General features: G+C 38.6%; 1 protein-coding gene across 3 annotated transcripts in view; it reads right to left on the reverse strand.

Moving 5' to 3' along the window:
- WASF3 (WAS protein family member 3) overlaps positions 1-26,665 on the reverse strand; it is a 61,729-nt gene that overhangs the window by 21,537 nt on the left and 13,527 nt on the right. For 2 of the 3 annotated variants that reach the window (XM_017731386.1, XM_008631467.2), the window contains exons 2-3: positions 24,890-24,980; positions 1,308-1,450 (exon numbers count right to left, since the gene is read on the reverse strand). In XM_017731386.1, the coding sequence (XP_017586875.1) occupies positions 1,308-1,440 (133 nt within the window). In that variant the 5' untranslated portion in view covers positions 1,441-1,450; positions 24,890-24,980. Of the gene's footprint in view, positions 1-1,307; positions 1,451-24,098; positions 24,196-24,889; positions 24,981-26,665 lie in introns of all 3 variants that reach the window. The other variant, XM_017731385.1, reaches the window with a different exon arrangement.

Below are 26,665 nucleotides of genomic sequence, written 5' to 3' on the forward strand. Positions count from 1 at the left end.
TCAGAAAAACAAAACGGTTTCTATTCGAGAAGATCACTAACAGATCAGGACACTTCAACCTGGAAAAATATCACCAGGAGAACAGGATAAACACTTTATAAAATCACAAATTATTATGGAAATGCACAGGATGAAAGCACCTTTCATTATTTTGTATTACACCAGAACGAGAAGGCATCAAAAGGAAGAAACAGGTCAACTTCTATTGTGGGACATTCTGCCACAGGTCACTGGCCACGAAAAAGCTGCAATCCCTATTTCAACAGATCTAAGCAACACCACAGGTGACAGTTTTACAAATGCTCATTACATAGGATGATTCAGATGGACCTCCAGCTCAGAAAAATCGCTAAATCACTGACTACTGAAAAGAGGAAATGCTGTGTTTCTTGAAAAAAGTGGGCCCCATAGTCTGAGCTCCATACAGACTCCCAGTCTTAAACCACTTCCATTTACAAAGTGAAGCAACTGATGAAGCAGTAATTTCTTTTCTAGGACCAGCGTTATCAGCACAAACAACAGCTGCTGATTGTTAAACACTGTCTGAAAAACATCTCTTATCCCTTTCATTAAAAATATTGTTCATCTTGCAAACACTCCAGTCATGCTTCTAGAATTGCTAGTGGTGGTGTCACCTGACAGGTGTGGTGTGTAGGCTACTCTGTACAGAGCTGATGTTAGCCTGCCTCAATGGTAGCCTGCAGGCTTGTTCAGCAAATGGCATCCTTTCAATGTGCTTAATTTCATTCATATGAATTGAGCACACACATATATATAAAAGAGGAAACTTAAGAAATATTAGCACATTACGAAAAACTAAAATTTCAGTCGAATGTGTCATTTGATGCCAGGAGGCAGAAGAAGAGTTTGCTGGCTCAATCCTGTAAAACTGCAAGGCAAGAAGAACTCAAGTGCTAGTCTTGTTTCTTGCACTAATTTCTCTCACCTTAGAAGTAAGTTCTGGTTTTCTATGCTCCAGTTTTTTGGTTGGGGCTTTTTTTGGTGGTGCTTTTTGGGTTTTTTTAAATTTGTTTTTGGGATTTTTTTGCTTGTTTGGTTTTTTGCTAATTTGCTTTTTGGAGTGGGTTTTGGGGGTGGGGGGAGGGTTGGGTTGGGCTTTTTGCTTCTTGAATAAACTCCAAAATACAGAAGAGCATAAAAGCAATGAAATAGCATATTACTACAATACATAAGTGGTAATGTCCCATACCATAATTTTGCTATTTAAAACAATCCATCTTAAAGTTTTTCATCTCTTCAGTTTTTCATCATTAATCAAATACTTACAGGAAGTTACAGATACTTACTTAAGCTGCTTAGCTGGCGTATGATAGCAGCAAGGGTGCTATTTGTTACACATTCCAGTTCACTTGTAATTCCCTCTGGCAGAGCTCCTCGGCAGAGATGCCGTGGTTCAATGTTCCTTTTCACCAAAGGCATGGCTCACAGTCTGGAATTTACAAACAAATACATATGACGTTTACAAAAACGAAATTAAGAGCTCTGAATCAGTGTAGCACACATTCAGGCTTTTTTCTCCAGAAAACACTTCACCATTTTTCTTTTAAAGCCCTTGCTTCAGCCTTCCCACTGTAAGATCCTGTACAATTCCTACCGAGGCACTGGAGTTCTGCACTCATGCCAGAATATGACAAGAGCACTGCAGGACAGCAGAGAATACAGGCAATATAGGTAATATAGGTAATGTAGGCTTTTTGCCTTAGATTTGGTGTAAGATTTACTGTATGCACAGACTTGTGCTGCAGTTCCAGAATCACTGGACTTCAGTGCACATTTGCATTTATAAAAAAACTGGCAGTCCCCACAGGAGTGGCAAGAAAGGTCGCTGTCTGGAGCAAGCTGGCATCCTGCCTTGGCAACTGGCCACCAACAGACCAATCAAGGACTGCAGCCCCCTGACTACGTCAGACACCGACCTACCCCAGCTCTGACAGTTTTCAGTAAAAATGATAAATTCATCTGACACGTAAGGGCAAGTGCCTCTCAGAAACAGGCTGCATGAGGAAGAAGATGGTTTTCCACAGGTGGTGCTGTATGGCATTCTGAATGGGGTAAGGGCATGAACTGAACAGCTTCTGGGAACAGGCCAGATGCAGGAAGACATTTATCTGAGAAAACGAAGGTTGTCAGAACTGGTTTTCTGGGAAAAATGAAACAAATGAAGATGGTGCCTTGGTTCCAGCCCAGACCAAGGGGAGGGACCAAGACATTGTGTTATTTGATACCATCTCACATCATTGCCAGGGGCAGGGAAAAGGGATTCCTCTCTCATTTCCAAGAAGCAGGGCGTTCCTCTACAGTCAGGAACAACCTGGCTGTGGTCAAGGCAGGCTCTGCAGTGACCATTTTTGCACATTAATCATTCTCTCTTTTTATATTCTTTTCTTACAAATAGTGCTGCTGCTACTGTTTGTTTTCTTATCTCATTGCTGTTTCCAGTAAATTGTTCTTATCTCAAGCTGTGATCTTTGCCTTTTGTGCATCCAGTTCTCCTCTCTGGCCACCCAGGGGGTGAAGGGCAGAGGGGGAAGAGGGGGAGAAGATGATCGAGGGAGTGACAGTGTGGTTTGGAAAGTCTCGGGGGGGGGAAGAACTAAATTGCAGAGTACCATTCCTAAACCACGACAGATGGGGAAAATGGGGAAAACAAATACAAAAAGAGATCTCAAAGCATCACAAAAGGGCACAATGGCATAGAAAACACTGTCCTACAGAGAGCAGCTTTGAGAGCAAGGATGCCCATGTGAGACAGAATTCTCCCAAAAGGGAAGCAATATAAAACAAAAACATCTAAAGCAGTTTTCTTTAAAATGACATTAACACAACAGTCAACTTGATTACATTTTTAACATCAAAAATTCAATGTCCATGTACTACTCATGAATAATATGCCATGTGGCATCGAAATTTTCTGGAACATGAAGTTTCATTATTACCAAGGACATAGTTCATTTGGGAAAGACTTAGCTGAAAATTTCATTTTTACTGTACTAAAGCAATTAAAGTAGCCTTTCAATTTCTCTAATTAAAATCACATTAGTAAATTAAAAGATCTCTTTGCCTTTCAAATGTTGCACAGTCATTTTTGTAATGACTTCCTGCCCAAAGATTTAAAATATTTTATTCTCAAGAACATTTCTAAAAGCTTAACAACTTTAATGAACAAAAAGCAAATTATTTAGCTGTAAGACTATTTCATAACAGGTCAGGAAGGAACAGGCTTGTGACTTCTAAGCAGTAGTCTTGAATTATATTTTACGTCTTTCTTAATATGAGACAGTTTGAGTATGCCAAAATTTAAGGTTAGCTGAGTTTGCTAAATTTTACACAGCACATCAGAGGTAACAGAGGAACGATTTTTATATTTGATAAAAAAACTTCCTGTTTTCTGTTCTATATTTTTGTATTCCTTTACAAAGAGATGCATTTCAAAATATTACTTCATATCCATTGCAAACATTTTTCTGAACTTGATCAAAAATAAATCAAAACTGGAAATTCACTGTTACTGAAAAGCAACATCTAGCACCAACACTCTGCAAACAGGCTAGTGCATTGTAGCTATGAAATAAAAGTCATTACGAGGAATTCTTTCACTGTAATTTAAATGCTACAGTGAAAATACATTTCATATAAACATAATTTGTAAGAAATAAATTAATAGAAGCATAAATTAGTGCTAAATGAAATTTTTATATGAAAAGGCCACCAGAATAAAGCCTGTTTTTCCCATGGCTTTCTGTCTAGCATTCTCAGAGCTGCCCCCCCCCCCTTTCCTTCCCCCCCCCCCCCCCCCCCTTACCTTTTGCAGTTCACCCAACTTCCTCACTAGCCCACACAACACACTGGGCCCAGTGAGAAGCTAGCTGCAGACTGCCCAGCTAATTGTCTGCTACATCTTGAAACACCTACCACACTGAGTACAATCAGAATGCCTTCCACCAGGAGCTCTTAAATTTAAGTCCCTTCTCCATATAATCTTCTTTCTTGCCTGTAAAAGCTAATTTAAAGAAAACTACAACTTCAGTTCGAGCTTTTCATTTTCTTGTCACTTCCTGATGAAATGGTCCAGTGTGTTCAAGAGCTACCAGGAGAGTGACAGACCAACCCAAGAAATCCCATTTCTCTAAAGAGCAGGCTAAAGCACACACCAGGGCTGAGGGTAAGGGAAAATAAACAACCTTCATATTTGAATGCATGATTTAAATTATTATGTAGCAACTCCATTTCAGATTGAAGTTTAATTCCAAAAGGTAAACTGAACACTGATGAGTAAATATATGCAACAAATTAAGCAATCCACTACCTGCTCCTGATCAGAGGAAAAGAAAAAAAGAAATCTGCAACTGCAATAAGTTTCTTCTAATTTAAAAACTTCACCTAACTGAATTAAACACTTACAGACCTATTCAGACACTAACCCATTACTAAGGAAAAAACTTGTGTCCTTACTACTAAAGCACAACCACCTTTTTCTTCACCACACACAACTCAGATGAACGTAATATTTTTTAAGAAAATGCATGAGAAGTGAGGCTAAGTTAATTTCAAAATCTATGTAACAAGAGGTTAGGCAAGAAATCAAGACAAAATAGGCCTCTGAATTACAGGGTCTTCATGAGACACAGCCTGACCGAAGGGAGTGTGTTACCAGGAGCAGAAAACAAGAATTTGCAACGGCAATTCCACTGCCTTCCACATTCATCTTTCACCTGTTTTGAGTCGCATTTAGTCTCAGTTTCTTCCTAGACAAGATAGTCACTGTGATGTCACTATATATAGTAAACACACTGGCATTTAGAAATCATATTCAATTTTGCAATACAGAGGTTTAATAACTTCTCTTCCCTTCTGTCGTGGTTTAACCCCAGCCAACAGCCAAGCCCCACACAGTTGCTCACTCCCTACCCCACCAGCTGGATCAGTGTGAGAATCAAAAGAGTAAAAGACAGAAAACTCATGGGATGAGGTAAAGACAGTTTAATGGGGAAAGCAAAACCTGCCCACGAAAGCAAAGCACAAGAATTAATTCACTGCTTCCCACGGGCAGGCAGGTGTTCAGCCATCTCCAGAAGAGCAGGGCCCCATCACACATAACAGTGACTTGGGAAGTCAAAGAATTGCAAACATCCCCCCTTTCTTTCTCCTTCTTATCCCCACTTTATACACTGACTATGACACCAAATGGTCTGGAATGTTCACCTGGTCATTTTGGGTCACCTGTCCCAGCTGTGTCTCCTCCCAATCTCCCAAGCATCCCCAATATTCTCCTTGCCAATGCCGAAGTACAATAAGCAGAAAAGGCCATGGCTTTTTGCCATGCTAAGCAATAACATCTCTAGTTTATCAGCCCTGGGTTGAGCACAAATCCAAAACACAGCTCCCTGCTAGCCCCTGTGGAAAAAAAATAACTCTACCCCAGCCCATACCAGAACACCTTCCACCCACAAATAATTGAAAACTCTAATGCAAATAAATTATTATTTTCAAAAATTGTGTCAGTGCAGTAGATTGGTCCCAATCCTAAGTTTGTAATTTTTTTACTCATTTTACCCCAGCTAAGCACACACTGAAACCAGAGACTTACAGTTTGGATAAACAGGTTCATCACCACTGTGAGGCCATCTATGCCTGACAGCCGCCTTTAAACCATCAGCGGCATCTAGCACAAGAGATGAAGAATCTAGAAAGATGCTATATTGCACATATACAACTGGCTGAAGTGGAAATGTATGAGACATTAGTGTCAGATCAGAAAGAGGAGGCAAAAGGGGAGAGAAGAAAAACTATGAGGGTGAGATGTCGCTTAACATCTCACTAAACCCATGCGTGCCTCATTGGACATGGATCAGATGCGACATCTGGCTGGACTGAACTATGACTGAGTACAGACGGACACTGCTCTCCAAACCCTCCAGGCATCAGCAACTCGATTTCCACACGCATTCTGAAAGGACAGGACATCAAAAGCTTGAATTAGCTTAGATCAACCCATTAAAATTCAGATTTTGCATGCTTCCTCAGTATTCTCATCTCCCTTTCTCTTCTTTCTCTCTCCCCCTCCCATAACAACTTGCATAACAACTCCATAACAATTTGCCTTTTGTCTTAAAATTAGAATGCACTTATCCCAGTAGTCACTGCTGTAGAGGCAAGAGTGGTACAGAAAGACTTAATCAAAGCATTTTTGCTTTTCTTTGCATGCTTCCCCCACAGCCACAGAAGTACCACTCCAGGTCTACTCAGACCACCTTCCCCTGGACAGCAGCTGTTAAACTGCATGCAAGAAATCTGACACTGCCTTTGCAAGTCAGATTCTTAAAAAATTATGTAGAAAGCAGATGTACAGTAACAAACTTGAAAGATGACAAACACCATGTGCAATCTTTCCAAACAACAGCAGAGCACAGCTATTACAAGAGACAAGCTGGGTTTTTCAAATACTTGAGCTACTGGCAAAAACCTGAAGTACCAGCTGTCCCCCAAACCTGCCTTTTATCCTTTCACATCCCCAAAAAGGCACTGCAATTTACACGCGTGCTAAAAATATGTACCTGAATTTCATGGTTCTTTATTTTAAGTTCTTTACATATTCACTAATACCACAAAACAAATTCCAGTTCATTACACAGCCCCTCTACTTGTGAATGTTTACTTATTACATTTTCTCAAAGACACTGTACAATGCCTTTTTTTAAGCTCTTCAGAGGTTTCTTCTTACGTCCTCCAGTAAAATATGACAAAGCTGAACATTTTAGCACAAAAACCAGCTTACTATGCATCAATTCTAAATTCTCCCTGAATATAGTCTATTCTTTTCAGAGAGCTTTAGAGCTTTCCATTGATAAATCTCCCAGACCGCTATAAAAAGAGAACACACCATAATTCTCCTTCTATGGAGAAGAAAAACGAGATGGACTGAATACGCAGCTTGCCATGAGTAATGTACCAGATGGGATTCCATTCAAGATTAAGCACCTAAATTTGTATGAATACATCTATATGAGCTCAGCAGAAGCCCAAAGAACAACCAAATCCCTGCATCTCCTGATAGATACAAGAATGACACGGTGAGCTCAAACACCTCATGTGTAAGCTTTGATAGGCACTCACCTGAATTTCAGTGTCTGAATCTAGAACTGCATTTCACCTCATCAAAACCAGAGAAATACTGTCAGTTTCCTCACCTCAAGGCACACAATCAAGTTACACTACGTCCTAATCACAGTCTCCATGTCTAGGGCATTTCAACATTTAAAACTTTTACAGACTGTTAAGTTTTCCCATATCTAATGTCCTAACAATCAATTCAACACACAGTTTCCATCTCTGAATGGCATCCAATTTGGTAATATTGACCATTTTCCTGTTCAAGTTCGTAATTCTAGATAGCCTGCCATCACTCACCTTCAAGATTCATGTATGTACTAAATTGGAATAGAAAGGAAAGCAGAAAGATGAAAGACCCCAAGCACCAGGTTTGGAGATGCTCTCCCATCCCCATATTTTTTTCTCCCCATGGAAGTGCCATTGTCACAGATCTCCATGTCCTCCAAAGGATCTTCATCCTTCCCAAGACAAAAGGAAAGGGCTACATGGAGTGCAAATACTGCTATCCCTCTTATCCTAATGGAAGGAAAGGAATAAATGTGCCTTTAATGCATGCTCCTTTCTGGTTTTTCCTTATTCCAGATGACTGAGAACCTGATGTTCATGAACCTTTCCTACTTGTCATCGCTGAATGTTATTTACTACCTGATCAGTAATGACAAGTTAAAAACAAATAAACCATAACTAGCATATATCCTGGAAGCTATTGAATTCAAGATTCGTCTAACATCATTCATCTGTACTTTTAAAAGTTTTGTGGTTTTTTTTTAACTGGCTTCACTCTAACAAGAATCTGAATCCACATTTTGTATACTACAAAACAATACAGACTATTTAGTCATCAGTTATTGTTTAATAGTGCTCTCTATTACCCCAGAATTTTTTATCAAAAGGCATACAAACAAGACTAATTTTTAATAGTTTCTTCTAGCTATTCAAGTTCCATCAGGCATGCCATTCCTCTCTCAGCCACATTACTATGTAACGAGTATCAAAACAAAATATGGTTTTACTAAACCACAATTGTGCTTTAAGTACCAAGTACTTTACTTTTATTAGAGCTACCCCAATCTAAGGGATGGTGTATTTTTTAGTTAATATACCATTTTTATTATGTTTTACGTGATTTTTAATGCAACTCTCTTCATTTTGATAGGAGTTTGCTGATGCAAGGGCAGACTTTTGATACAAATATACACAAGGTCTAATAGGATTCTATTTCCTAAGGATAACTAAAAATCAAGAACATTTCTTATCCACAACAAACATCTTTCAACAATACATGTAAAGTGAAATGCCTAGAAAATGTCCTCCTCACTACAATTTAATATATAGCCAATTCTATCACCATTGTTTGCACAGATCTTCCTCCTGATTACCAGGTCTACATGAAAGGAATGACAGTCAAGGTTGGAACAAAAGCAGGTTTTTTTCTCCTCAGTATCAGATCACCACTTCTGATCTTCCTCTCACATCATACCAATCTAAGTATTAGCAATGATGAAATGGGCACAGAAATCCCTAAAGCTATTTTGTTTCTTTAACAGAGCTCTTTAATGTCTGTTGCAATGAAATGTTCCTGAAGGTTCACCAACTCGGATGGTTGTTTTGTTTTCTTTTCTTTATTTGGCACAGTTTTTGTCTGTGCTGAGATCTTTGGGGCAGATTTTATGGTCCACTGATATTATGAAGGAAATCAAGACATTAAGCAACGAAAAGAGAAAGGACAACAGGGGAAGGGATGGTGATTAGTTTTGCTTATCTACAATCTAAAATTTTATGGATGTACACTCTCCTAGTCAACCTTCCACATCCCCAAAAAACGTGTAAGAAGCAGAACAATAGCTACCTCTGCTAACACAGTGGGCCTGACACACGGAAGTCTGCAGAACCTTTAAAAGGCGAACGCATTAATTCAGGAATTTCCACCAATTAAAAGGTTGGGAGAGAAAAAGGTAAACAGATCTTCACAGCAGTGAACACTTACAGGTACTTTAAATTTAGTTCTCAGTACTTCACATTAACTATGAATATGCACAGAAAAGATAACATTCACAAATGCAGGAAAGAAGAGGCCCTGAGGATGATCCAATCTAAAATTAAGTAGCTATTTCCTCCTTGACACTACATACTGTAATATAAAAGGCTTCAAATATTATTAACAACTATGAAGTCAGAAATTGCTGTATTTTCTCTACAGCTTCCAGGATGAGTATTCTGGGGTCTTTCCCCCTTTGTTCTACAACCCCATGTTTGCATTACCTGTCCACTGTAGCTAAAGATGATCCTTGGGCACCTGCCATTCTCTGATAGTGTCAAAGCTCTCATCAATTTCTGCTTAAAGTAAGAGTCCCTCCATGAAGAAAAGAAGACTGGGGTACCACTTCAAAGTTATTGCATTAACTTCTTCCTCCCAACAGAACTGTACCATTGCAAAGCCACAATCCCAAGAATATTTTTTCCCATTCACAATACTTTTCACCACAGTTTCTAAGGAAATAAGAAGCTTATCATCATGAAGTACATACAGACAGATTATGATGAAGTTTCATCTCCTGCTCCAAAATAAGGGATCACATACATGTCACCCAATTAAATGGCTTCATCATTGTTCAAGGAAGAAATAAAGGTATTTCACACTCTGCTAATGAAGCCACTTAACTGAAGGTTAACACCAATTTATCTCTATTTAGTATGCAACTTTTCTCGCCCAACTGCAATATACGTATGGAATATAGAATGTATTTCCTGTATTAAATTCTCACTGTTCAAATTAATGGACTTTGCCATTTATACTCACAGCATTTTTTCCACTGCCCAGCATGCAAAAATCTTTGCCAGCAAATTACACTGGATTTTTTTACTCCTGTCACTTAAATATTTATACTTTTTAAACATGCCTTATCATTTTCATGAAAATACAGGAAAAGCATATACACAGAATATTTTTCACGTTGAAGTACATTTTTTTTAAACACAAATATTTACTTAATTCCATCACCTCATTTCTTCACAGAATAAGTTTTTCCCAGAACATCTATGCATATCCCTCAACTAGTTTTACCCTCACTTATTTTTCTCATGCTTATCTTTACTCTGAAAACAGATGAAAGCTGAGATCTTGGGTTGTGTCACTTTCTTCTGATTACCTTCTCCCTTAGAACAGCTTACGGCACTACAGTAGTAGTTTCAGACTTTAAGCATCTCCTTTTCAAATAGCCTTCCTGAATCTGTTTCAGATTTCCATACCTTAAAATTCTCTCAGTTGAAAGAAACACAAAACAATGTAACAAATACGCTGCGGTACCACTGAACCTGTGTGTTAAGCTTAGAAATACAATTTCTTCTTCACTGACACATTCTAGTCTTCCTTGACACACAATGTTACTCAGCTATCTATTCAGAAACAGATTTGCTTACCTGAAATCTAACAGAAGTTCACAGAGTGCACAATACAATAGCTTGCTGTACTGAATCCAATCACTCTGCCAGTATCAGATCCACCCACCCTTTTCTACTCATTCTGTATCAGAATACAGATGATCCAGGGCACCTTCACACATGACTAGAGTCTCTTGCTTCTAGACCACAAGCTGTCCTTTCTCTAACCAAAATTTTGTTCATTAAGCCAAAACACTAATTACACTTTCTCTCAAAAGATGCAAGGCTAAAGGGTACTAAAGGAACCCAACTGAGTAAACTGAAAGACATCAACACACGGTATACCTGTTGCTGTAAAAAAGAAAAATTCAGGGTAAAAAAATAAAGTTCATGAAGAGCATGAACTGAAAAACCCTGGAAAACATGTACAGAAGTTTTTTCACAAATAAGTAAATTTTAATCTGTTTTAACAGAATGCTATTACCTGACACAGTGCTTAATGGTAAAAGGTGGCTAGTCACATCAATACAGCTGAATGGGGAAAAAGTTGGTTTCTGCCTGTATGGGTCTAAGTCCAGACTGACTACCATTAAATTTATTAATTGTTCTATATAAATCACATTTTCTCTTCTGCCTTCTTTCCATAGCCATGTGAATGATCTTAGCACACAGGGGATCATGAGACCTCACATTGTTTCTTTCCGCTGAACAAACAGCGACCAGTTTAAAGTATCAACAAAAGATGCCGACACGTTAATCTTGTTCTTAGCGTGATGGCTGCTCATCCTGCTCACAGTCCCTTCCAGATGGCTCGGTGTGAAAGGGATGGTGGGATGGGGAACAAGGAATATTCCATGCTGTTCTGAACATCTGTTCCACTGCATTCATACATTTCAAAAAAACAATAAAAACCTTACTGCCACTATCAATTTTACTATGTCAACCTAATACTGCTAGACTAACACCAAATACAGTGTAAATGTTATGCATGCACATGAGAAAGGAAAAAATGTCTTTTCAAATCATGTAAGAGCCCCTTGTTTCATTTTTGCTATCTTAAGAACGGACTTGTTTCAATCACAAAGTACTTATGCTGCACTGAAAACACGGTTTTCTTCCGTATGACCTTTCTGTATTATACCCCCAGAATTTATTATCGTCCCTTCTGCTGTTCAAGCAAACAGAATTGAACTGAGTCACCATTTGTTTCCCTTTGGTTTTATTACTTGTCTTTACTGCAAAGGTGCACACTATGCATTTGCTGGAGCTTGTTTAAATTTTATTTGTCCAGTTTGGCACAGCATCTAAAAAACATTTTGCTTGTGCATATAAAGAAATAGCGGTAGCCTTTTGTTTTTTAAGCGGAGTTGAAAGAAACGAAAATATAAATACCTTACTACAGTATACTGTCTACCTCTCAAGAGACATTTACCTTTTAAAAATAACACTTCTTTCTTGAAAAGAAGCACCCAGCCAGAACTAGGAGAAACTCAGAACAGAGTTAAGAAAGAGGAGGAAACAATGCTTTGTCCTACAGCACAGGAAAGAAGACTTAGATTGATCATCCTCCCCTTTTGTATCATCTTGACATGTGCGAGCCATACGGCTGCTGAATTATTCAGCTCTTTGTACTTGGAATACCCAATGATCACATGTATGAAAATTTAGAAGTACTGAAACGCTGACTGGAAAAGCAGCAGATTGTAAAACCTAATTTTGTTTTGACTTTTAGTACCCTAAATGGTAACATTCAGTGAGAAGTATAAACCGGATGAAGTCAAAAGGAACAAAATCACAAAGCAGCGGAGAGCTAGTCATAACACCAAGCTAATTAGGTCAGGAACAGCCCTCCACCAGCGGGTCAAAATGTTTCCAGATGTCATCGGGAAACAGGCTTGGATCTTAATCAGATGTGAGCAGAGTTTGTTATGCAGACAGAGCCACACAGTTCCCACTTTCCACAGCAAAACTCAGCAGCCCAGACAGTTGAGAAAACGTCTATCAGCCACTATCTCAAAATCCAGAAGTATTCCCATGAACTGGTGAAGATGAATTAAGCCTTAAAAGAAAATCATGGTTCAAGTAACTTGCTGTGTACTGCAACACTAGTGATTCCCACCTGTTTAGTACCTGCTAATTCTTCTAGCAGAGTAATACCATAAAGCAACAAATAATAATAATAATAAAAAAATTAAATGTGACAAAACCAAGAGAACTGCTATTTATTTAACACTGGTACTTCATTAACAATTAATCATACCCACCTGAAGGAAATTCCTTTGTTCACTACCCACCTACTCCAGCATCTTTTTGGACTGCAGTCCAAAAAGCATCATTACAAACAAACTCCTTCTTCATCTATCTGACAATTAAAATAATAAGACAAAGAGTGGCTTTTCATGTTCCAATTTACGATAAACCACTAAAAAACTATTTTAAGTATGATTCTTTCAATAGTCTCTTGAATGATGGCAATAAACACCTTGCAGTGCTTACTTTAAGCCTGTTTTGGTTATCTGATGCACGTTCTTTCAAGAGTTTAACGTTACAGACAGTCACATTTTATCCACACTACAGAAAAGGAAAAATTCTGTGACAAGAATCATTATCATGTAATTTCTTTACACTACTTCAGACAATTTGGTGCTGGAACAACTCATAATAGAATATTGAAAGTCTGCAACTATAAACAAGCCTTTTCTTAGTGTTCTAGACAACAATAATGTATAAATAACGCCTGCAGACCATTTGAAGTACGTTTGTCCCAGCCTTCCTCCTTCACAAACAGCAAGGGTTATCAGAAGCAAATGCCTTGATTATATAAAGAAAACCTAAGCTGCAGGTAGGCTTGCTGACTTACATTGATCCCATTTAACAGAGCCTTACTGGATTTAAAGTGCTCAAAATAACTGTCTGGGTCACAGTCCATGTGATAAAGGCCACCTGGTGAGGCCTCAGGAGCCCTCCTGCAGGGACAACTTGCCATTCAGATCCTCCAATGACCTCAAGCTAAACCAGAAGCAAATTCAGTAATTTGTTTCTCAGAACTCCAATTAACCTTAAATTGGAAGGGAAAGTAAAAAAGGGATCAAGCATTCCATTTTATATCAAATAATAGCCATTTTATGGCAATACACAGTGCTCCCCATTTCCCATATCTAATATTCACCATGAAAAATCTTTTAAAACAGGACTTTTCAGAAAAAAAACCCAACTGTTCTTAAACTCTCTTATCCCCAGCAGTTGATCTAAAATGTCACATGGAAGTGTTACATTTTCACATAATTCAGTTAATCCAAATTTTAAAATGTCACAGGGAAGTGTCAAGATTTCTTACAGTTCTTTTCCATACAAGAAATCCTCTGGATATCATTTATGCATATACACACAAATACAGTTCATTCATGTGTACATTCATGCTCTATATATACACGTAATTCATACACATTTATTATTCATATGACACACAGAGATGATGGAAAAGACCAATGATGTAGGTCAAACAGCAAAAGAAAAAGCACTTAAGATTAATGTTGAATTGTCATGATACATTCTCCACCTCTATTCCTAACAAACCTGCCCCACTCCCAGTTCTCACCAGGCAGGAGACACTTTACCACTGGGAAACAACTGCAATGATGCTTTTTCAGGCTACCACACTATGCATCACAATACTTAAAACACCTTGCAGTCAAAGCAACTTTGATAACCATCTGAACAGCCAGACAACAGCAGCAGAAATTTCCTGGTATGTGTCAGGAAACACATGGACAGCCCATGAAGATTTTAATTATTACAAAATAAAGCAACATCCCTGGAGTTCCTCAAGGTGAAGCTTTACACCCACACCACAAATCTTCCTGATTTTGACACTCCTACCAACACTTGACTTTCCCTATGTATCAGAAACCTGGAAAAGGCAACTAGTCTATGTGGGGGAAAAACAGATTTATTTTGGGTGCTTTCATGGAAAAAGTGAACTAAATATTTTGTGTCTGGATCCAACAGCTGACTCTAAGTGAATTGACAAAAATTCCCAACTATTTTTATCCTAAGCCAAGTGTGCCATCTGTTCCCATGAAGTCCATCTTCTGGTAGCTACCGTACTACAGCATTATCCCAAAGTGCCATGTGATCAAGGACTAGTGCATATATCAAGAAAGACACTATGAGTGACACAAAGCAACACTCAAAGACAGTCATAACAATTAAAAAAACCCAAAGAAAAACAACACAAAAAAACCAACCCACCACCCAAAAATAAAATCACCACAAAGCGCAAGCAGCCTTATCAAGGCCCCCTGCTAATACAGCTTTTTGTGTAGTGGTTATTTCACTCTGGTGCCTAAGGAAGGCTGAGCTCTGGTCAGAGACTTTCCCAGGGTGGAGATGCATTTCATGTCTTTCCTACACGTTATCTGCCTGTGCACAGTAACCTGAGCACTAAGGATGCCATTTCCCTCTTCTAGGTAATCTTCCTCACTGTTTTTCCACACAGTCAACATCTTCAAATTAATCACAGAAGCCGTTCCTGTTTAACGCATGAGAAATACGCAATGTGTAATTTTTCAGTTCATAAAATGAAATAGTAATAGTTACAGATGGCACAGCAGAACATCCAGTTATCAGAAGTATAGGAGCTCCCCGCACTCCAACAACTGAATCACAAGCAAGTAACATAGGGTCCAGCAGAAATCAAGATGGATCATACTTCTTTTCCTGCCCTTATCAATACTGAACACATTTTTTCAAAACTAACCTACATGGGCAGATATCCATTTGTTCCTCTCACCAGAAACAGAATACTAAGAGAAATGAAACTGCAGTAAGAAACATAAATCTAAACATACTTGATATATTTGTTACTGATATGTGAGGCACACCAAGATCGTAAGCAGCTACATCTCCCCAGATACAAAACACTACCTTCTCTCTTGGTGTTTCTGGCTCTTTTGTGACAGATCCTCTCTCTAGCTAGGATCACAAATTCAGATGTCAAGGTTCTGCCCACCATTACCTTCTTAGTAATTCAACATATGATGCTGGCCTCAGATTTTTCTTTTTGCTGCTGTTTTGAGCTTATACTAGCATTCTGGGTAGGGGTTTTGTGGGTTTTTTTAATTGGAGGGGTTTTTTTTGGGGGGGGGTGTTAAAGCTAAAGTCAGTGTCAGGCAGTACTACAAGTAACATGCTTTGATACAGTAACATTGGCGTACAAAACCTCATTTTCAGCATTGAAGAGATTTCCTCGTTACACATACAGTAACTCCCATTGTGAGACAAATAAGCTACTATAAAACCATAGTGAGTCTCAGACAGAATTCAGCAGTTACTCTTCTGTAAAAATCCCCTTTCAACACTTGAAGGCTGGAAAGAAAGTTGTGTTCCATGAAATCTGGCATTGTATCAACACATCTCCATGGAGCTGGCAGGATAGAAGTGCTCCAGAAACCAGCTTCAAGGAAAAAAAGGCGTTCTTACCACATACAAATAATCGCTAAAAAGAGGCTTAAGCAACTTTTTCTCCTAGCTAAAAATCATTGAATCACAGCTAAGATTACTGGGGATGCAGAGGCTATCAGTGATAACACTAAATGTTTTTAATCTGCTTTATTCCTGTATTTCAAATCAGTGCATTAAAATACCCCTTGTGGAACCTTTTGTCTTTTTTCAAGACATATATGTCTTAGCTTTTTTAAGGGTCTATGAAATTTCAGAACCTAACAATGAGTATTTGAAAGCATCACACTGATTTACACCTATGTCTGTAATTCTCCTCTTTTAGTCAATGTCAAGTGTGGGTGAATGTTAAGTGTGAGCTGGGATGAAAATAGTCTTACATAGTATAATAAAAGCACAAACCATCAAAATACATCAACTCCATAATAAAGAATAGCATGATCCATCAGGTTTTTCACCTGTGAGCCTCTGGGGATATTCAAAGACTTCAGAGACTGCATTAGCAAGCTGTGTGGTACAATAGGAGCATAAGCACCTTCAGAGCAGAATAGCTGCTGGTGATGATCCTGAGTCTATTTCCATACACTTTTTTTGGTAGGGAAACAGGAATATTTGTTCCACATTAGTGCTCTCAGTCTACGGCCTGTTAGATGCTGACACCATCACATCTGCTCCTACAGACAACCTTTTGGTTTTAGACTCGTGAAAGAGTTCATATACTTCACATCTGGGGTATTTGCATCATAAATATAATCCTGGATCCAAACTAAACCTGCAGCATAATACATCCTACAATGTTGTTTCAGCATGCTTTGATTTGCTATATAAAGGCTGAAAAAGAGCAGTTTTATTTTGTTTTAATTTTGTCAGGACAAGACGGCAGAAGAGAGGCAAATACAGGTTAAAAAGAAAAAAAAAATCATCTTAATGCTGAAAATATGTGACAGTATTTTTTAATTATGCTTTCCTCCAATACTTACAGACGAAGGCTCCTTAGAAAAGGAGGGAATAAAAAAAACTATGTACAGGAGTCAGAGCTTCCTTGATCCTCTCACTCCCTATAATGCACTCAGCCACCCAATCCTTGGGGAAGGACCTCATCTTCCTTACTAACTGGCAGTCAAACACACAGCAAAATCCTGGCAATACAGCCAACTAAAACCACTGAAAGAGGAACAGACTGCCTAAACCTAGCAAGGCTGTAACTGCCAAGGAGCATCACAAAGCCTGTTACAGTAAGGTTACCAAACACCTGCATTCCTACAATATCTGTACACCCTGACATTAAATTTACTCTCCAAATGTGAGAAAGGCAAGAAGCAGCACCTCAGTTATACCACTGAGAAGCAAAAAGCCACTTGTGTGCTGGTCACCATCATCAAGGCCTGTAGAAAAATCAGAAATTGGACCTAGATCACATCAGTACGTAGCAACAAATGTTTCAACCACAAAAATGAGTTATGTTTCCTTCTCAGAAGCAAAACCCAGTCATTGCCTTAAGATCTGCTCCACTTAAGGTTGTGCTTTTTAAGACAGCTGTAAGCCAACCACTCCTTGTTTTAATTAGATGGATTCTTTCTCCTATTCCTGTTTCAACATTTGTGCTATTATAGCTGCTGCTCCTGGCTGAGCTGCTTCTCATGCTGGAATCAGATTGGAAGTCAGCAAAAATCTAATCCAGGGGAAAGAAGTCAAAGCAGTTTACGGCATTACTACCCCTGTATCTGAGAGCATGGAAGTGATAGTGAGAGCATTCAATCTGCTTCAGGACAAAAGAAAAAATACCCAACAAACAAAGCAATTCAAGCCAAACTCCCATTTCATACCCAGTTACAGTGTTCAGTTGTGTAGGTGAACAGCAAGCTAAGCACAAGTGACGAGGTAACAAGACCTGAAAGACCAGCAACTGCTTCCTCCAAGAAATGGCACCAACATTGTAATATTAAAAGAATTTTAGTCGAGTCATAGAATACGCTGAGTTGGAAGGGACCCATGAGGATAGTCCAGTCCAGCTCCTGACCATACAGGGCAACCCAAAAGTTAATCCGGGTACTTAAGAATGTTGCCCAAATGCTTCTTGAACTCTGACAGGTTTGGGGTCATGACCACTTCCCTGCGGAGCCTGCTCCTGTGCTTGACCACCACTCTCAGTGAACAACTTCTCCCTAACATCCAATCTAAACTTCCCTGATGCAGCTTTACGTCATTCCCTTGTGTCTTGTCACTGGACACCTGGACACAGGCTGGAGCAGCATCTCCCTTTCCACCCACCTCACATGGAATTTGTAGACAGCAATAAGGTACCCTCTTCCCCAAGCTTACACACAGTGTCTTCAGATGCTCCTCATAAGTCATTCTCTCTAGTCCCAGTCCATCTTATTGGTAGGAACAGAAATCAATGACAATAAAGAGCTCAGAGCTCTTGCAATTTTCAGCCACTTTCTGCTGCTATATTTCCCAAAATCACGTAGGCATCCCAGCAAACTCTGAGTAGGTCAACAAAGATTTTACTGAACAGAAGAAAACAGACATCCCATGTGTGCATTACAAATTCTGCTTATCTTTTTAGCCACATAAGTAGTTTATGTCTGTATCCCTTCCATCTCTTTCTGAAAACCATGCTTTTAGTGAATGCTAACCTGGTATACATCGATTTCTGTGGTTTGTTTACAAAAAGAAACAAGCAGCATATACTCATAAATATTTAAGACCAAATTTCCTTTCAAAGAATGAAATATTAAATATGTACTTTTTGTAATAAGTATACAGTACTCTGAAACAGGAGCATGGATAGCAGCTCAAGACAAAAATTGGTATCGTATCCTCTTCTCAGGAACAAGAAGTCACTTATCTGATGAAAGGTACCATCACATCTCAAGAAAAGTAGCTGCCCTTAGCTCCTGGTAAATTGTGAAGGTCCCTTTTTTCTTTTCCAAGAGACTAAGATAGAATCAAGGATAAACCATTAAAAAAAATTAAGGAACCATTCTCTCTATGTTTCGATCTAAAATCCAAATTTAATCCAAATTGATCTTGTAATTCATAGAGAACAGAACATTTCTTTACCTGTTTACCATTAATCACCAGCCATAAAATGTATACAAGTAGATTGCATGTTGAACTGATCACATTCATATTTCCCAACTGCATCTATCAGCATTCAGCCAAACACCTGACGCCACTCAGTTTTATACTGGTGAGAAGATGCCCTGCCCACATTTTAGAGCCACAGTCCAACCTTCTCCTCCTTTATAGCAGCCCTACTGACAGTGCTTTATCTCCTCCTTCACTACCATTGCTTCGTGCATACTCTCCACTCCAGTTGCCAACACAGCAACCAAGACTTGTGTCCTTCACATGCCCTACAGCTGCTTTCCTCTACTAACTTGGGCTCTGCTCTCCACACCTCACTTCTGCAATGTCACATCTCACTATTACTTTGGAAGCTGCCAGCTGGTCCAACAAGAGTTGAGGCATTGGTAACTAAGAAGAGAGATATAAACTAATCCTTCCGACTACGCTTTCACCCCTGCAGCTTTACAATCCAGTGTCTGCCAATAAGCCCTATTTGGTACAAAACATTTCTCTTTTTTTTATTATTAAAACTGTTTACTATTCAGAGACAGATTTTAAAGACTGTTTCTCTCAGAAGAAAGAGTCCTGTAACTAAAAGAATGCTGACAGGCTACAACAGACAGCTATCTGCAAAGACCCAGTGCTCTATTTTTTAAGTATAAGGATCCATTAATGCCTATTTTAAATTGTTTTAATGCATAGCTTAGGCTACTTTGTAGCTGCAACCAGATAATTTAAGGGCAGTCTGTTTTATCTTGAAGGCTCTTCTCAGCAGTGCCAAGCAATGGGACAAGAGGCAATGGGCAGAAACCGATGCACAGGAAGTTCCAGCTGAATATGAGGAAGAACTTCTTCACTGTGCAGTGACCACGCACTGGAACAGACTGCCCAGAGAGGTTGTGGAGTCTCCCCCACTGGAGACATTCAAGCACTATCTACACACAATCCTGTGCCATGTGCTCCAGGATGGCCCTGCTTGAGCAGGGAGGTTGGACCAGATGCCCCTCTGTGGTCCTTTCCAACCTTATCCGTTCTGTGAAATACACACACTGCACATAAAAAATGAGGAAGCTTTAAAAGTTAATGTTTTATTTACAAGCAAAAGTATAAGACCACAATGAGTCTTGATGAAGCAGATTTTAATTTTATTCCTGAATTTAAAAAAGAAAGGGCAGCCATCTAGATCCTGATGATCACTGCAGTCTCTCGTAAACTTAAAGAAAGCAGCTTCAAATCAATTAGGGCACCTATTCCTCAAGAAAGAAAACCCCAGCTGATTATTTCCCCCCCTCCAGTTCCACAAGGGTTAGTACTGAACTTTGCCATGAGTTTGCTTCAAAACATTTTGCATACTGGACCAAAACACTTTCAATATTACCTATCATTAACTTGCTTTGAACAAAAAGACTTCTAGATGTCCATTCTTAACACTGGTAAGTAGATTTTGGACCTAAAACATGTAGAAGTGAAAATGGGGCGGGCAGGGGGGGGACCAGAGTTAAATCCTGGAATGTTAATGTTCAGGATGCTTTTGTTTTTCTTTAAAACATACAACAGAAATGAAGAAAGATGCAGAATTCTGAAGTGAACCTAATCTAAGCTTGCCTCCCTCACAGCAGTGCTGCTGCTGTTACACCAGTGATAAAATCTTCTCCTGTGAAATACAATTATTAGTTTAAAACCCATTGAGCTGATGAGATCCCACAATCCAAGAGGAATAGATTTCTTAACTACAGCTGTGGCCAGCTGGCTGCTAAACAGAAAAGGGACTGCCACTGCCATCTCTGTGATGGGGCTCCAGTGGGCAATGCTATGGTTGTTGGCATTCCTCCTGAGGTTGAGAATCACATCAAACCAAGCAAAACCTGTTGTGACTGGAGACCAGGTTTTTTATGGACTGACAGGGTAACTGTAGGCACAAACACATTGACTCCAACTCTCAAAGACTGTAATTTAAAGTTATCTGTGATTAGATGGATCTTCCATACACCCCAACAAATTATGTAACAAACCTATCAATACTTACATTGCTCTTAACTACACTTTAAAATAATCAATGTAATCTACATAGACTACAAGCACATATGGAAAAAAAATCAAGCCATTAGAGACTAATCTACACACAGTTCAAAAAGTAATTTAACTACATCAGTTAAATTTAGAAACTGATTTATTTAATCACTGCACAGACAACCAAGATTTAAACCTCATCTTCAAGCAGAGCCCTGTGCACTAGCTGCATAATTCAGAGGGAAGTTATTATGATGCCAATCACAGAAGAGTTCAGAGAAGAGGCCAATGACTGCATTTATTTGCAGAAATGAAAATTTCCCAGTCTCAGACAGTGATAACAAAGAATATATCTATATGTGATGAACATGCTAAGGCTCTCACAGTGCAGACACCAGTTTTAATACACAAAGAGAAGAAATTTGTTTACATCAAACCCATTTTGCCAGGCTGCAATTGAATTCAACACCATGCAGTCAAGTCCAAATGTACATAAGTGCATACTGAAGAGTTTAACCCCAGACAGGCAAGAGTTAAGCCCAAATAGTCAGCCTCTCCTGACATCAAAAACAGACAGAAAACAAGAAAAGCTCCTAGAAAATGCATGTACCTCAAGATTGAAATTTGTGATCACTTCTCTATCCTGTTTTAAGTTAGTCTCTCCCAAAACCAGTTCCACCTCATTTTGGCTTTACTGTTTGAAATGCAAGAATTCTGTAATACTTTTGCCTTTCTCATAGGTCTTTTTCCATCCCCAGGAGACCACTGGGAAAACATTTGTCTTACTACTCCCCCCATCCACTGCTATGCAATTAGTGATCTGCAGCTTCTGGCTGGTCAAGTAGTCCAAAAACCTTCCACCATTCTCCAGAGACCATTTCTCTTCTGCCCAACCTACTTTTCATATTCACTCCGCCACATTCTTAGAGTCTTCCTTCCTTCAGGGAACTATTCTTAATGGTTTATTTTAAATCAAAAATTTAAGTTACTAAATAAATCTATAATTTAGCAGCCATGAAGATTAAAGGATACAGGTCACACAACTGAAGAGCCAGATAGCACAGGCAAAAGTCTTAGCATATAGATTTGATTTAACCCTGACTAAAAGTATCCAAGTTGCTTTCCCAGTAAAAGTATTTCCAAAGACTGCAAGAGTATTCACAGCACACAGCAATCACAAACACACTTTTAACACCTTTTTTCAAAATGTGTAACTGAATATGCAATATTTTATCTGAAAAACTAAGTGTAGAGGTGTATTTCTTAGAACTGCTTGTATGTGATGACAAAAGAATTCTTCTGGTAGTCTACTGAACTGACAGCTGGGGCTAGTAAGCATCAGAGGCTGTTTTCAAGCCCTGAATCTGGTATTTAATTCCCCACTACATGCTAACTTTCTGTGGAAGACACTTTTGTACTGCAGTGTTGTAGGTTTATAACAGAAGTTCAGGAAAGCTAGTGCATGCTACTCACACAGGATGGTATTCTAAGCAATCAGCAACGTTTACAAACATTTAATGTAGTATTTTTATCAACCTGACAACTTTTGGGGGCATTTATATTAGCAAAACACAGTAGGAAATCCAGAGAAGCAAGACAAGGCACAACTATAATCCAAGTGACAAACTGAGTGACTTAATTTCAAATGCCTCACTACAAATGCAGAACAGGTGAATTAAGCTGTTTAAATTTTTTATTATGACTTTTAAGTGAAATTCTTTGAATAGAAATCTTAAAAGAAAATATATTACATTTCTATAGAAATCAACCATTATTTTAAGTACAAGTTTCTCATTTTATTGATCAGGTAGTTTCCAAATTGTACGTTCAGTTAGAACGTTTGTGATACATGAATGATCAATGTTCAACCAAAAATTAGAACTTGTTTACTAGAATTAGATTGTTGGGGTTTTCCTTTAATTTAAAGGCTGATTATTTTCAAGTATGTTCAGCACTGTCTTTATACACTCTTCAGTTACATTTAACTCCAGACTAGTTAAACACTAAACACTTTAATTAAACTCTACATGAAAGTTTGGCTTAAACTGCACAAAGAAACAAAATATTTGATAAAACTACACTGAGAACAAACAGCAAATATCTCAAAATAACTTTTAAAGTTTTATGAATAAATATAACCTAGGTAAAATATTCCAAACCCAAGGTTCTTATTCTTAGTTACTAATTATTACTATAATTAGTAATAACTAATTCCTATAGCTTCTCACAAATAAAAGCAATGATGATTCCATGCATCATGAAATGCAACTCAAATATAACAGGGCTGTAACATTCACTGCTTCATTAAATAATAAGCAATATGCTAAACTACTAATCTAGTAGTGAAGCATATTTTCAATCTTGGATATGCCCATTTGGTTTACCCTTGGGGTTTTTTTGCAGACTACTTACATTCCCTGACACAGTTCCTCCACTTTTGACGTCTAGAGCAAGAGATCTTTTTTCCAAACGATTTCAGTACATAACTATCAGGTTACCTTTCCATTTAATGGGTAATGCAAGAAGGGTAAAGGGGGAAAGAGTGGTTTTTCTTTCACCCTTCTCCTTCAAAGGCTGTTGCCATATCTGTCCCATTCCTCTGTGCTCCATATTTCCTCCTGATTCCTTCACTCCTCAAAATGGTTTTCTATTTGACATTGTGAATGCACACATTTTGCAGAATAATTCTTTTTCCTAACTTAAAGTGCAATCTTTTTCAGAACATGTATGCTGATAAGCATCTTGAGTATCATCAAGTATATACTCAGAACTCAAAATTGAAATAAGCATAAGCAAATTTCAGCTGAGGAGAAAAGTGTGGCAAAGGATCATAGCCCGGGTTATAGACAGAGTCAGCTCTAGGACACAGGAGAACAGTACCCTTAACAACAGTCTCCTAAAGCACTGCTGCATACTTTACTGGTTTTCAGAGACCTTGAAGCAAGGCTGGCAGTGATTTCTGCCAAAGGCAGCACTGTGGTGTGCAATACAGGAAGAAAACAGTCTCACCTGCAAATACCTAATACTACTTTTAACCTCACCCTCTCAGAAGGAAGAACAACAAATCTGCTTTTCAGCTTCTTCCCCTGCTCAAAAGCTTTCTCTTTCCCACTGCAGAAGCCAACAAGCTGCAGCTCCCTGGAAATATACATATACACACACTTATCACTTTTACTTATTGAAACAAAATTGTCTGCACTTTGGCAGTAGACCTTCATTAGCACCCCCCCCCCCAGGTGTGTCCCACGGGGAAGTGCTACTCTTCCAGCAACACAACAGACAGTCCTCATCTAAAAGGCCCCTGGTGCTGAGTGTGGCAGCTGAGAGAGATTGGGGGCAGTGGAATATTTCCCCACACAGCTAGTTTAATATCAATAAATATAAATCTTTTATTATCCGTTGCACTTTGAGGCAAACGAACATTCAACCTCAGCAGATTTAGTTTAAATCTCTTAGACAATACATGAACAAAGTACAGATTATACAGGGTAAAAGTAATTAACAGATGCAAATTTATAAATCCAATATCTCATGAACAACCACGAATAAAGTAAATTTATTTTGGTTTTCTACACAATAAGATTAGTATTTAAATGCTACCAGTCTCCTGGGTTAGCAGTGCTTTTGACATTTGTTTCAGGGCCTAATACAGCACACCATAAACCTCCTTCACAAGGCTAACTTATAACCTTCTGGACAAGTTTCCAAAATTCATCACTGGTCTTCAGTTCGAGGGACTTATCACAGTCTTCAAAGCTATTTGTAGTAGATTCACACAAATGCAAAGTAAGTGACAAGGAATGTTCCAGAAGAGCTCTCCTGAACAACCTACCATTTACAAAGGAGTACAGAATATCCGTACTGTTTACACGATTCAGGAGACAGCTGCTCTCCAACTTCCCAGCACACTCAGGTGGCTTTTTCTGCAAACAAAGACAAATTTAGCTTAGTCTTTCAGTAACAGAATAATTAACATTATGCATTAAAAATAGGTTTTGGTTCAGTGATCAGCTGGAAAAAAAAACTTAGTAAAATATACATGAGTAGAATGCAGACAGTTGTAATTGTTTTGTGCTAAATATTTCATGTTACAACTTAATCTTTTTCAAGGTAACAAAATAGCTTATGTTATTTTATAATCAATTTTTAAATAGAAATATCTGCAGAGAAAGTAACATTTACCCACTTTAAAACTGTGAGGATGGAAAAATCATATAATGGCCTACTATAAAACACAATAAAACAGCAGGTTTAAGTCCCTCTGAGATTCTTCACAGCAAATTAAATATTACTAAACACAAACCCACAAAAACAGACTCAAAAAAAGCAATGAGAATCTCTTGCAAAAATTAATTATTGAGATGTTTCCATGAAAATATTACAGTTCCTAGCATCAAGAGAACATTCTGACTTATAGATTAACATTTAGTCATAACCTTAATTTATAAAAATTTAGTGTTTTTGCAGTTAAGATATAAATGTCCTTTCTGCAAGAACTGTATAAAAATGATCTCTAAAATAGATCACTTGCTTATAGGAGGTTAATACTACTACCAGATTTTTAAAGGGTGCTATTATGCATTGTTTTGCCTAAATATTTTAGGCTATTAAAATTTCCAAGAGGAAAAAAAACTTCTTGATCTTAAGGACACAATTATAAACCAGGATTTATAAGAAAGGCAAAGCATCTAGAAGAGCAAGACACTGTTAAAGTCACCATATGATTTCTCAAAGGCAAGACAGCAGTATCCTGCTTGCTCACCGACACCCCCTGCCTTGCTCACTTTCCTTCATCCTCCCTCAGAATATTAGAACTTTAATGTGCCCAAACCTGGATTCCAGTAAGCACTGGTGCAGTAACTACCTATTCCAAATAAAATATTGCCCTCTAGTTAACTTGCTAGCAAAATCTACCAGTTTGCCAAGGTCTTGGTACTCACTTAAGTGTTTATGCGCTTAGAGAAAAAACTGTTTTGAAGAGACATTACAAAGGCTCACATACATATCACTAATTCATGTTCTCATTTCCAGGATAGGTGTACTACACGGGGGAAGTCCCTTCCAAACACAGCTTCACAATCCCAACTAAATTATGTCAGACAGGATCCTATTAGCTTGAGTTAACATAAGATGGACATGGACCTGCTGAAGAGATTCCAGGAGGGCCCCAATGATTATCAGAGGGGCTAGAGCACCTTGTCCTATGAAAACAGGAGCCTGGAGAAGACTCCAGGGAGACCTTACAGCAACTTCCAGAACCAAGAGGAGACCACCAAGAGAGGTGGAGATGGATTTTTTACAAGGCCATGTAATGAAAAGACAAGGGCAACTGGCTTTAAACTGAAAGAGGGTAAGTTTAGGTTATATATTGGAAAGAAATGCTTCACTGTGAGAGTGGTGAGACACTGGAACAGGTTGCCCAGAGAAGTTCTGGAAGTCTTCGAGGCCAGGTTGGATGGGGCTTTGAGCAGCCTGGTCTAGTGGAAGGTGTTCTGCCCATGGCAATGGCATTGGAACTAGATGTTCTTCAAGATTCCTTCCAAGCCAGGCTATTCTGTGATTCTGTAAGTGACTTCAACCAGCAGTGAATTAAGTATGCTTGTGGTTC

The sequence above is a fragment of the Corvus brachyrhynchos genome, unplaced genomic scaffold, assembly GCF_000691975.1.
Source record: "Corvus brachyrhynchos isolate BGI_N302 unplaced genomic scaffold, ASM69197v1 scaffold103, whole genome shotgun sequence".
NCBI classification, from domain to species: Eukaryota; Metazoa; Chordata; class Aves; order Passeriformes; family Corvidae; genus Corvus; species Corvus brachyrhynchos.